This window comes from Mobula hypostoma, chromosome 11, assembly GCF_963921235.1.
Source record: "Mobula hypostoma chromosome 11, sMobHyp1.1, whole genome shotgun sequence".
NCBI classification, from domain to species: domain Eukaryota; kingdom Metazoa; phylum Chordata; class Chondrichthyes; order Myliobatiformes; family Myliobatidae; genus Mobula; species Mobula hypostoma.
In genome coordinates this window covers 18,088,182-18,101,326 of record NC_086107.1, presented here as the reverse complement: position 1 = coordinate 18,101,326, position 13,145 = coordinate 18,088,182, and the positions used below count along the sequence as shown (strand labels likewise).

Here is a 13,145-nt window from a genome sequence, read left to right as displayed (position 1 = left end):
GAAGTTTAAGGTACTTAAAACATTGAAGTTATTTGAGCAGACATAGCAGAGAAACATTGTCCTCCAATAAGGGAAATCAGCATCTCAGGGGATCTAACCTGAGGCCAACACATTGATACAATCACCAAGGAGGCACGCCAAAGGCTATTCTTCATTCGGAACTTGAGAACATTTGGTTTGTCACCATAGACTAGCAAATTCCTGCTCTGTACTGTGGAGGTCATTCTCACTGGTTGCATCAACACCTGGTATAACGCCTCCAATGTGCAGCATTAAAAGACACTGCAGAGGGCTGTAGATTTAGGCAAACCTATCATGGGCACAACCCTCCCCGCCCCAAAGAACATCTTCAAACGCCAACAACTATCATAAAAGATCCTCACCATCCGGGACATCGGAATCAGAACCAAAATTAGGCATGCCCTTTTCTTATTACTACCATCAGGGAGAGGGTAAAACAGCCTGAAAACCCACAGTCAATATTTTAAAAACAGCGTCTTCCCTTCCAACATCAGATTTCTGAATGGTCCATGAACACTAACTCACACTTTGCACCATTCAGTTATTTATTAAAACTTACAATAATTTTCACATCATGCACTGCTGCCGCAAAACAACAAATTTCATGACATATGCCACTGATAAAAGCCTGACTGAGACTCTGATGCAAGAACTTGAGACACAAAGGGGTGTAAAATCACTTGCTCACAGAAAAGGGCACCAGAAACTTGCAGTGTAATGCTCCAGAGTGCTGAAGATGCTGGTATAATTAAAATGCTCATGATAGCTAGCTTGCACAAAAAACTGGAAAAAAAAATGACCAATGGTCAAAGATAGCAACTACTCTGTAACTGGAATCTCCAGTGCTTACGAAGTGTGAACTAACACTGCAAGTATAGATGATGAACTGGAGAGGATTTATTTAAGTGGAGGATCCATCATCCAAACATGTGGGCAGAATTTCAAAGTGATTCACAGTCACAATAGGGAATTGTAATACCTGACCGCTTCGAGGGATAGACATGTTTCACTTCTGCCACTACATCAAGGAAGCCAGAAGAGACAGTGATCACCTTGCTCTAGGATGTGTTAATGACCCAGAAAATGTACAACAGATGGAAATTACAGAACGCCAGGGGAACAAAATAATTATCTTTAACAATACAGGAGAGAGAAGTAATTAAGACAAGAGCAAAATATGTAATTTCAAACGGGCTAAATTCAACAAAATGAAGGACAGATCAAAGGAAGTAGAAAGTTAATTTTCAACAGCGGCTCAGATTCTGAGAAGTAACGATGGCAAATCTATTAACTATGGAAGAGGAAAAGAGGGCCCCACTGCAGGGAAATCAGGATTGTAGAAGACAAACAAGGAGCAGGAAAACTGATAGAATTGGCTAAGATTAGATAGAAAAGTTGGCATGGTGGCATAGTGGTTAGCACAATGCTTTACAATATAGGTGACCTGGGGTTCAGTTCCCGATGCTGCCTGTAAGGAGTTTGTACGTTCTCCCTGTGACCATGTGGATTTCCTCTGGGTGCTCTAGTTTCCTCCGACAGTCCAAAGACGTACCAGTTGGTAGGTTAATTGGTCATTGTAAAGGGTTAAATTGGAGGGTTGTTGTGCAGTGTGGCTCGGAAGGCCAGAAGGGCCTACTCCACACTGTATCTTAATCAATTAAGGCATCCGTTAGTCTTGCGAGACCATGGATCTGCGCCTGGAAAGTCTTCACTCTCCAGTGCGCAGGCCTGGGCAAGGTTGTATGGAAGACCAGCAGTTGCCCATGCTGAAAGTCTCCCCTCTCCATGACGCCAATGTTGTCCAAGGGAAGGGCAAGGGCCGATACAGCTTGGCACCAATGTCGTCGCAGAACAATGTGTGGTTAAGTGCCTTGCTCAAGGACACAACACATTGCCTCGGCTGGGGCTCGAACTCAGATCTTCAGATCGTTAGTCCAATGCCTTAACCACTTGTCCACGTGCCCACACTTAATCAATAAATAAGTAAATAAATAAATAATTGAAACACGTTCCCATCATGAAGGGACACTGCATACAAACAAAAATAACATACTAATAAATAGAATCTGGCCAAGAAAAACAAGGACAACAAACAGGTCTGTTGTACTGAATTAAAAAATCAACATGTCGAGAATAAGTTAGAAATTTTAAAATCTTCAAAATGGAATACCAATAAAGGTGCAGTATCTAATGCATGAAACTTGCACAGAAAGTGGATGACATAGCATCACTAACAGGTGTAAACAGAAGCCGCATTATCATGGACTCATGGCTGCTGGATGACCAAGGCCAAAAAATTAAAATCCAAGGATATATGACACAGAGGAAGGATGAACAAAATTGGTTTGTTATTTTAGTGAAACATTAAGGCAGTGCCATAGGAAGAGAGGATATCAAGTCAGAACAGGAATTAATCTGGGAGCAAGTCAGAAGTCACTGACAGACGTAAAATCTGGAGTTCTACAAATAATATCAGGAATGTAAAGGATGGCATCAGTCAGAAAATAAAAATACATACAGTACATACATACAGTAAGAGCATTATGGATGAGACTGGTGAAACCAAATTAGTAACTCCTGGAGTATATTATGATTGAATGCTGAACAACCAATAGAGACGTGTTTGAACTTGGACTGGACGTCATGCAACATAAAAAGGGTTCTATAATGATCTTGGCATGTGAGGTACATTGCAGAAGAGTGACCATAACAAGACACAATTCTTTATTAAGATGAAAAGTACTCAAACCCAAAACTAAGCTCCTACATCAAAACAAAGTTGTGAGGTATGAGGAGTGAGTTGGCTCTGATAGACGAGACAATTTTCTTAAAAGCAAAGGCGGAAGATAGGTAATGGATTTTTTAAGAAAAAAAATCCAGAAACTATAATAATAGTTTGCATAATTCCAAAAGGAAAAGGAACACAATCATAGCAAACAGAAGAAGGGGAGTATTAGATCCAAAGAGTCAGTAAGTAGCATCACTTAAGATGTTTAAAAAAATCTAGCAATACTGAAAATTGATGAACCCCGGACAGTAGACACAGGTCATCAGTGCAATTCCCCTTTAAGAAAATGGAAGTGGTGAAGCTGCAGCAGTTGACAAGTTTTGAATTGACTTACATCCTTCATACACATGAGGAGTAAAAGTCTTTATGTTACATCTCTGTCTATATGTACAACGTGCAATTATAGTTATTTATAATAAATATTATTTACAACAAGATAGTCAATATAACATAGAAATACAGTTCCGTCAGCATGAATTCAGCAGTCTGATGACCTGGTGGAAGAAGCTGTCCCGGAGCCTGTTGGTCCTGGCTTTATGCTGCGATACCATTTCCCGGATGGTAGCAGCTGGAACAGTTTGTGGTTGGGGTGACTCAGGACACCAGTGATCGCTCAGGCCCTTTTTACACACCTATCTTTGTAAATGCCCTGAATAGTGGGAAGTTCACATCTACAGATGCGCTGGGCTGTCCGCACGACTCTCTGCAGAGTCCTGCGATTGAGGAAAGTACAGTTCCCATACCAGGCAGTGATGCAGCCAGTCAGGATGCTCTCAATTGCGTCCCTATAGAAAGTTCTTAGAATTTGGGGACCCACACCAAACTTCCTCAACCGTCTGAGGTGAAAGAGGCGTTGTTGTGCCTTTTCACCACACAGCCGGTATGTACAGACCACGAGATCCTCCGTGATGTTTATACCAAGGAATTTAAAGCTACTCACCCTCTCAACCCCAGATCTATTGATGTCAATAGGGGTTAGCCTGTCTCCATTCCTTCTGTAGTCCACAGCCAGTACCCTTCTTTAGTGACACTGAAGGAGAGTTTGTTTTCTTGACATCACTGTGTCAGGGTGATGACTTCTTCTCTATAAACTGTCTCATTATTATTTGAGATTAGGCCAATCAGTGTAGTGTCGTCAGCAAATTTAATTAGCAGGTTGGAGCTGTGGGTGGCGACACAGTCATGGGTATACAGAAAGTAAAGGAGGGAGCTTAGAACACAGCCCTGAGGGGCACCTGTGTTGAGAGTGAGAGGGGCAGAGGTGAGGGAGCCCACTCATACCACCTGATGGCAATCTGACAGAAAGTCCAGGATCCAGCTACACAAGACAGGGTGAAGGCCGAGGTCTCTGAGCTTCTTGTCAAGCCTGGAGGGAATTATGGTGTTGAATGGTGAACTGTAGTCCAAGAACAGCATTCTCACATAAGCATCCCTCTTCTCCAGATGCGTAAGGACGGTGTGTAGAGCTGTGGCTATTGCGTTATCCGTTAATCGGTTGTGTCAATAGCGGGTCCAGCGTGGGTGGAAGCATGCTGCAGAGGTAGTCCTTGACCAGCTTCTCAAAGCATTTGCTTATTATTGAGGTGAGTGCAGCAGGACACCAGTCGTTCAGACATGTCTTTTTAGATACAGGGACACTGAGAGAGGAAGAGAGTAAAAATGTCTGTAAACACACCTGCCAGTTGTGCCGCGCACATCCTGAGCACTTGCCCTGAGATGCCGTCTGGTCCCGTGGCTTTGCGACTGTCCACTTGTTGGAAACACCTGTGTACTTCGGCCTCAGCGATGACCAAGCTGCCAGTCGCATCACCTGCAGGTCTCCTCAGGGACTCGGTACTGGTGATATCGAATCGAGTGTAAAAAGGATTTAGCTCATCTGGGAGAGGGGCAGCGATGTTGGAAACTCGTTTAGCTTTGAAGTCTGTGATGGTGTGCAGACCTTGTCATAAGCTGTGTGTGTTGTTGGTGGAAAATTGTGTCTGAATCTTGTCTCTGTATTGTTGTTTCACTGCCAATTGAAATGCAGAGGCTTTAGACTTCCACTCCCAACTATTCTGCTGTCGAATCTACTGTCTCTAGAAAATAAAATTGAAGACCTCAGAACAAGATTGCTATACCAGAGGGACATCAGGGACTGCTCTGTACTTTGCTCCATGGAAACATGGCTCATCCCAGCCATATTGGATGCAATGCTGCAACTCAATGGCTTCACCATTCACCACAAAGACAGGACAGCTCAGTCTTTTAATTTCAGAGGAGGTAGAGTATATTTTATTACTAACTCATCGTGGTGCACAAACGTGGCAATTCTATCTCAGTCCTGCTCACCTGATCTGGAACATCTAGCAGTCAAATGCTGCCCATTTTATCTGCCAAGGGAGTTTTTGGCCATCATCCTGGTAGCATACGTTCCACCTCAGGCCACCGTCAGGCAGGTTCTGAAGGAGCTGAGCAACATAACCAGCGGGCTTAAAACTGTGCACCTTGATGCCTTCCTTATCATTGTGGGGGATTTCAACCAGGCCATCTTGAGGAAATCTCTTAACAACTACCACCAACATATCATCTGTGGAACCAATGGAGCCAACAAAATTGACCACTGTTATGCCACCATCCCACGCCCACACTTTGGAAAGCCCAATCACCTGGCTGTACTTCTACTACCAGCGTAAAGGCGGAGACTAAAGATTGCAGCACCAGTGGTAAGGATCAAGAAGATTTCGACAAAAGAGGTGGAGGAGTGCTTACAACAGTGGTCCCCAACCACCGGGCCGTGGACCGGTACCAGGCCACAAAGCATGTGCTACCGGGCCGCGAGGAAACGATATGAGTCAGCTGCACCTTTCCTCATTCCCTGTCACGCACTGTTGAACTTGAACATAATGTTCCCAACTGTCCCGTATTTGCCGGAACATCCAGTATATTGGGCAAAATTGGTTTGTCCCATACAGGACCGCCCTTGCCCCGTATTTCCCCTGCTACGGTACAGCTTTCCTATGAAACCTTCCGTGCCGAAATGGCATAAAGTGAAGAAGCAATTACCATTAATTTATATGGGAAAAATTTTTGAGCATTCCCAGACCCAAAAAATAACCTACCAAATCATACCAAATAACACATAAAACCTAAAATAACTCTAACATATAGTAAAAGCATTAATAATATGATAAATACACAGCTTATATAAAGTAGAAATAATGTATGTACAGTGTAGTCGGGAAGATTAAGCCAAAACCGATTTGTGGAGAAAAAAATTGGCACGTATACATATGCGCACGTCACGCATGCACGCACAGGTGCCCGCACAAGGCTTCATGGTCACGGTAGTCTTTCTCGGGGTAAACACAAGTGTCCCGTCAACACACACAAAAAATGCTGGTGAACGCAGAAAGCCAGGCAGCATCTATAGGAGGAGTAGAAGAGGTACAGTCGATGTTTCGGGCCGGGACCCTTCATCAGAATTTGACTGCTACTTTTGTCCCTTATTTGGGAGTGAGAAACTTGGCAACCCTATCTGTAAAAGACATGTTGAGGTGAGTTTAACCCTACTTGAACACCCCCAGTCAGCCGGTCCGCAAGAATATTGTCAATATTAAACCGGTCCGCAGTGCGAGAAAGGGTGGGGACACCTGGCTTACAGGATTGCTTTGAGTCAGTGGACGGAACAATATTCAGGGATTCATCTTAAAGTCTGATTGTCACCAACTTCATCAAAACCTGTTTGGATGTGTGTGTGCCTTCAAGAACATCGGACATACCCAAATCAAGAGCCATGGATGAAACCAGAGATTTGTAGCCTGCTGAGGGCTAGATCTGTGGCATTCAAGACTAATGAACTAGAACGTGACAGGAAATCCAGCAACGACCCAGAGAAGGCTATCTTAAGAGCGAAAAAACAATTGCAATTGAAGATACAGATGGAATTGGATATACATCAGCTCTGGCAGGGTTAGCAGGCCATTACTTCCTACAATGCGAAACCTAACATCATGAGTGGCAAAGATGCTTCAAACCCAGACTGGCTCGACCCCTTTCATGTATGCTTTGAAAGGGAGAATAAAACTACATCTACGCATATCCCTGAGGCATCTGGTGACCATGTGACCTCTGTCTCGGAGGCCGAGGTCAGAGCATCTTTCAAGAGGGTGAACACTTGCAAGACATCAGACCCTGATGGACTGCCCGGTAGGGCTCTGAAAACCTGTGCCAACCAACTGGCAGAAGAGTTCAAGGACATCTTCAATCTCTCACTGCTGCAGTCGGAGATTCCCACCTGCTTCAAAACGGCGACAATCATACCAATGCCCAAGAAGTTCAGGATGAGCTGCCTCAGCAACTCTCACCACACAGTGGCACTGACATCTACCGTGAAGTGGCTTGAGAGGTTGGTTATAGCTAGAATCAACCCCTGCCTAATTAAGGACCTGGACCCACTGCAATTTACCTATCACCACAATAGATCTACAACGGATACAATCTCACTGGCTCTCCCATCAGCCTTGGGCCACCTGGACAATAGTAATACCTACATCAAGCTGTTGTTTATGACTACAGCTCAGCGTTCAACGCAATTATGCCCTCAGTTATAGTCAAACAGCTCCAGAACCTGGGCTTCTGTACCTCCCTCTGAAACTGGATTGATGACTTCCTCATCAGGAGACCACAGTCTGTGCAGATCAGAAACAACTCCTTCTGGCTGACAATCAACACTGGCACACCTCAGCGTGCTTAGCTCACTGCTCTACTCTTACTACACGCTTGACTGTGTGGTTAGACACAGCTCAAATGCCATCTCTAAATTTGCCGATGACACAACTATCGTTGGCAGTATTTCAGATGGTGACAAGGAAGCGTACAAAAGCAAGACAAAACAGCTGGTTGAGTAGAATTGCAGAAACAACATTGCACTCATCGTCAGGAAGACCAGAGATTTGATTGTGGACTTCAGAATGTGTAAGGAAAGGAAACACACACCAGTCCTCATCGAGGAATAAGAAGTGAAAAGAGTGAGCAGTTTCAAGTTCCTGGGTGTCAACACCTCTGACGATCTATCCTGGATCCAACAGATCAATGCAATCACAAAGAAGGTACGGCAGCAGTTATATTTCATTAGGAGTTTGAGGAGAATTGGTATGTCACCAAGGATACTCGCAAATTTCTACAGATATACCATGGAGAGCATTCTAACGGAATACATCTCTGCCTGATATGGAGGGGCCACTGCAACAGATTGGAAAAAACTGCAGAGAGCTGTAAACTTAGTCAGCTCCACCATGGGCCCTCGTCTCCCCAGCATCCAAGACAGCTTCAAAAGGCGATGCCTCGAAGACAGCACCCCCCAGCATTAACGACCCCCATCTCCTAGGACATGCTCTTTTCTCATTGCTACCCTCAAGGAGGAGGTACAGGAGCCTGATGACACACACTCAACATTTCAGGAACAGCTTCTTCCCCTCCACCATCAGACTTCCGAATGGACATTGAACCAATGAACACTTTCTCACTATTTTTCCACCTCTCTTTTTGCACTACTCATTTAATTTATTTTTGTATATATACTTCTTGTATTAATTTAAATTTTATTATTATGTATTGCAATCTACTGTTGCTGCGAAACAACAAATTTCACAACGTATGCTGGTGATATTAAACCTGATTCTGATTCTGTACAGGCACGAACATGGCAGATGCAGCATAACATCAACAAATGTAAAACTATCCACTTCAGAAGGAAAAGTAAAAAAGTAACATATCTAAATTGTGTTTCATTGAGAAGTGCTGGTGTGGACAGTGACTTAGATGTCTTTGTACAATAATCACCAAAAACAGTTAGAAAGGTGAATGGCATTTACACCAAGAAGAATAAACGAGGAGGAAAAATGTCCTACTGCAAACATGTTACATTAAATTATCCTACAAGCAACCATGCGACAATACAGTACTGCTTGTATTTAATGTTAATTTATTTGTTGCTTTGGTCTTGATTAACTCTAAAATTATCTAAAGGTGCATGAGACGACTGCCTCTGCACACCAGAGGTTATTCAGTAATTCTGAGTTAAGACACTATTAAAATCTCAGTTGCATCATATTTCATAAAGATAGGATTTTGAAGTGCACTGTTTCAACAAGGGGAAGTTCAGGAGAGCATACACCAGTCCTCACTGAGGAATCAGTGGAGATTAAGGGTGAGCAGCTTCAAGTTCCTGGGCATCAGCATCTCAAGAAGGTCTACCCTGGGCCCAACATATTAATGCAACCATGAAGAAGGAAGGCCAGGAGCTAACATTTCATTAGGAGTTTGAGGATGTCACTAAAGACTAGTAAATTTCTGTAGATGTACAGTGGAGAGCATCACCATCTAGTAGTGAGGGAACCTGCACAGGACCTACAGAGAGCTGTAGGCTCAGCAAGCTCCATCACGGGCACAAGCCACACAGAGGACATCTTCAAAAGGCAGTGCTTGAAGAAAGCAGAATCCATCCTTAAGGACTCTCACAACTCAAGACATGACCTCTTCTCACCACTATCATCAGGGAGGAGGGTATAGGAGCCTGAACACCCACACTCAATGTTTTAGGAACAGCTTTTTCCCCTCTACCATCTGGTTTCTGAACAGCCCATGAACACTACCTCATTATTCCTCTTTCGCACTATTTATTTATCCTTGTGACTTAGTGATTTTTATGTCTTGCACTGCACTGCTGCCACAAAACAACATATTTCATGGTATATGCCAGTGACATTAAACCTGATTCTGGTTCAAGAACATTTCCAGGAATTGTTCACAGCTCAAATAAAGTGTAAATATCAGAAGTTTCTTGTCACGTAGTGAGTTCTGCAGAAAGGGTTGGAACCTTGTGCCTTGTGGAGGAGCAGAGAATTACAAATACCGACTTTTCAAATACTCACGTTGGCAAGATGGCGCTGGTGATATACAGCAATGTTTAATGGGCAGGTAACAAAACAAAACTAACTATTCTACTAAATATGCTTATTTTGGACTATAATTAATGCAATCCGCACCCTGCAATTTCCCTTTGGGTTTTTGAAACAGGAGCAGAATTAAGCTATTAAGCCCATTAAGTCTGCTCTGCCACTCTATCATAGCTGATTTATTTACCCTCTCGACCATACTCTCCTGCCCTCTGCCCATAACCTTTAATGCCTTTACTAATCAAGGACGGATCAACCTCCGCTTTAAATATGCCCAATGACTTGGTCTTCACAGGCATCTATGGCACAGTTCCACAGATACATCAGTCTCTGGGTCAAGAAATTCCTTCTTATCTCTGTTCCAAAGGGATGTTCTTCTATTCTGAGGCTGTGCGCACTGGTCTTAGACTCTCCTACTATTGAAACCATACTCTCCATGTCCACTCTATCCATGCCCTTCAATATTCAGTAGGTTTCACTGAGATCCACCCCCCCCATTCTTCTAAACTCATACAAGTACAAGCCTAATGCTCCTCATACCATATCCCTTTCATTCCAACGATCATTCTCATAAACCTCCTCTGGACCTTCTCCAATGCCAGCATATCCTTCTTTAGATATGGACCTCAAACCTGCTCGCTAAATTCCAAATGTGGTCCGACCAACACCTCATAAACACTCAGCATTTCCCCCAGTGTAACAGTAATGGTCTGATTGCTATTTCCTTTGCAATGTCTTCGACAGCTGGGATGTCATCTTTTATGCCAACGCAATTTAAATGAGTAACAAATATGTAGATTCATTCAATGTTGTAAAGCATTCAAATGACAGAAAGCTACTCGCCTTTCACAAAATAGACAGCGCACTTGCAATTCGCATTTGCTGTGATCTCCTTCATCCCAGTCACACCACATGTCATCATCAACTTCCAAGAGTTCAGGCAAATCGTCCAGTTCATCCTCTTTGTCTGTCAGGAAGGAAATAAAAGGGCTGTAACGAAGATCAAATTAAAGGGAGGAGCACAAGAAAGTCTATCCACGAAGGAAAGAGCATCCTAAATCAAAAGGACATCTATTTGTGATATACAGAATGCTTAGGACATTGGGAATTTGAGGCTTTGAATGAACTTAAATATTTAAACACACTTCTGACCTTAGTTTAAGACTGAAAATAATAAAAGCAGGAATGGGTTTCAAGCACAGGTGGCTTAACTACCGCTTTTTAAAATCAAAGGAAGCTGGAATATAAAGTGACGCAAATTATAATCCAGTTTATATAAATCTATTTCCTGTACTCAGGGAACATCCATCAGATAAGATTTGGTGATCATTTGGCAAAGCAGGGACTGATTAGAAAGAGTTAACATGGAGAGTGCATGGGAAATTCTGGCTCATAAATCGGGTCAAGTTTGCTGAGGAGGTTACTCGGAGAACTGACGAAGGAAAGGTGGCAGGCATAGACTTTTGCAGGCCTTTTGACAAGGGCCTCCACAGCAGGGTGATCCAAATAATAAGATTTTTAAAGATAGTTTTATTTGTCATATATACATCAAAACATGCTGTGAAAGGTGTCAGGCATGACTGCAGCTATATTCCATTAGAAGTTTGTGGAGATTTGGTACGTCACTATAGACACTCGCAAACTTCTACAGATATACCATAGAGAGCATTCTAACTGGCTTCATCACCGTCTGGTTTGGAGGGAAGTGGGCTATTGCACAGGATCGAAGTAAGCTGCAGAGATTTGAAAACTTAGTCAGCTCCATCATGAGTACTAGCCTCCACAGTATCCAGGGCATCTTCAAGGAGCGATGCTGTGTCCATCATTGAAGACCCCATCACCCAGGTCAAGCCTATTCTCACTGTTACCATCAGGAAGGAGGTACAGAAGCCTAAAGGCACACACTCAGTGGTTCAGGAACAGCATCTTCCCCTTTGCAATTTCTGAATGGACACTGAACTGAATCCATGAACACTACCTCACCAGTTTTTAAATTTTTATTTTTGCACTACTTATTTAACTATTATATATATTGTGTACAGTTTTGGTCTCCAAAACTGAGGAAGGAAATTCTTGCTATTGAGGGAGTGCAGCGTAGGTTCACGCGGTTAATTCCCGGGATGGCGGGACTGTCATATGTTGAAAGATTGGAGCGACTGGGCTTGTATACACTGGAATTTAGAAGGAGAGGGGATCTGATTGAAACATATAAAGATCATTAAGGGATTGGACACGCTAGAGGCAGGAAAGATGTTCCCGATGTTGGGGGAGTCCACAGTTTGAGAATAAGGGGTAGGCCATTTAGAACGGAGTTGAGGAAAAACTTTTTCACCCAGAGAGTTGTGGATCTGTGGAATGCTCTGCCTCAGAAGGCAGTGGAGGCCAATTCTCTGGATGCTTTCAAGAAAGAGTTAGATAGAGCTCTTAATGATAGTGGAGTCAAGGTTATGGGGATAAGGCAGGAACTGGATACTGATTGTGGATGATCAGCCATGATCACAGTGAATGGCGGTGCTGGCTTGAAGGGCAAATGGCCAACTCCTGCACCTATTGTCTATTGTCTATATAAATTTACTGTAACTCACAGTTTTTTCTTTATTATATTTATTGCACTGTACTGCTGCCACAAAGACAACAAATTTCACAACTTATACCAGTGATATTAAACCTGATTCTGATGATCAACACAGTTAAAGATTCTGCTGGAGCAGCCCACAAGTTTCGCCAAACTTCCCTTGCTGACATAGCATGACCATAACTTACTAACCCTAATCCATACATCTATGGAACTCGGGATGACACCACAGCACCCAAAGGAAAACCACGCCTTCACTAGGAGAACATACAAATTCCTTGCAGACAGGAATTGAACCCCAGTTGGTGATCATTGGCATTGTACAGCAAAGTGCTAACTGCTAGGCTGCCGTGCAGAAAGTGGGGGCACATCGGATCTCAGGTGCTTGGGCAAACCAGATCCAATATTGGATTGGTGAAAGGAAGCAGAGGGTAGTGATGGAGGTTTCTTTTTCTGATTACAAGTCTGGAGCCAGTAGTGTACAACAAGGATCAGTGCTCAAACTTTTGTTGTTTACCTTAGCTCCCTGAAAATGATGGCACAGGTGGATAGGGTACTGAAGAAGGAAAATTGACATGCTTGCCTTCACGGGCATGTGCTTGTGTATAGGATTTCAAAGTTCAAAGTACATATATATCATCACTTTCATTCACAGTAGAGCAAAGAAATACTATAGAATCAAAGAAAAACTACACACAAAGACTGACAAATAATCACTGTGCAAAAGAAGACAAACTGTGCAAATACAAAAAGAAGAAATAATAAGTAAATAAATAGTACTGAAAACATCAGTTATAGATTCCTTGAAAGTGAGTCTACAGATCGC

The 13,145-nt window shown here is 43.0% G+C and overlaps 1 protein-coding gene across 2 annotated transcripts in view; it reads right to left on the bottom strand.

Annotated features, from left to right (window-relative positions):
* The window catches only part of prmt3 (protein arginine methyltransferase 3), a 287,320-nt gene that overhangs the window by 271,664 nt on the left and 2,511 nt on the right, over window positions 1-13,145 (bottom strand). For both annotated transcript variants that reach the window (XM_063061730.1, XM_063061729.1), the window contains exon 2: window positions 10,588-10,711. In XM_063061730.1, the coding sequence (XP_062917800.1) occupies window positions 10,588-10,711 (124 nt within the window). The remainder of the gene's footprint in view (window positions 1-10,587; window positions 10,712-13,145) is intronic.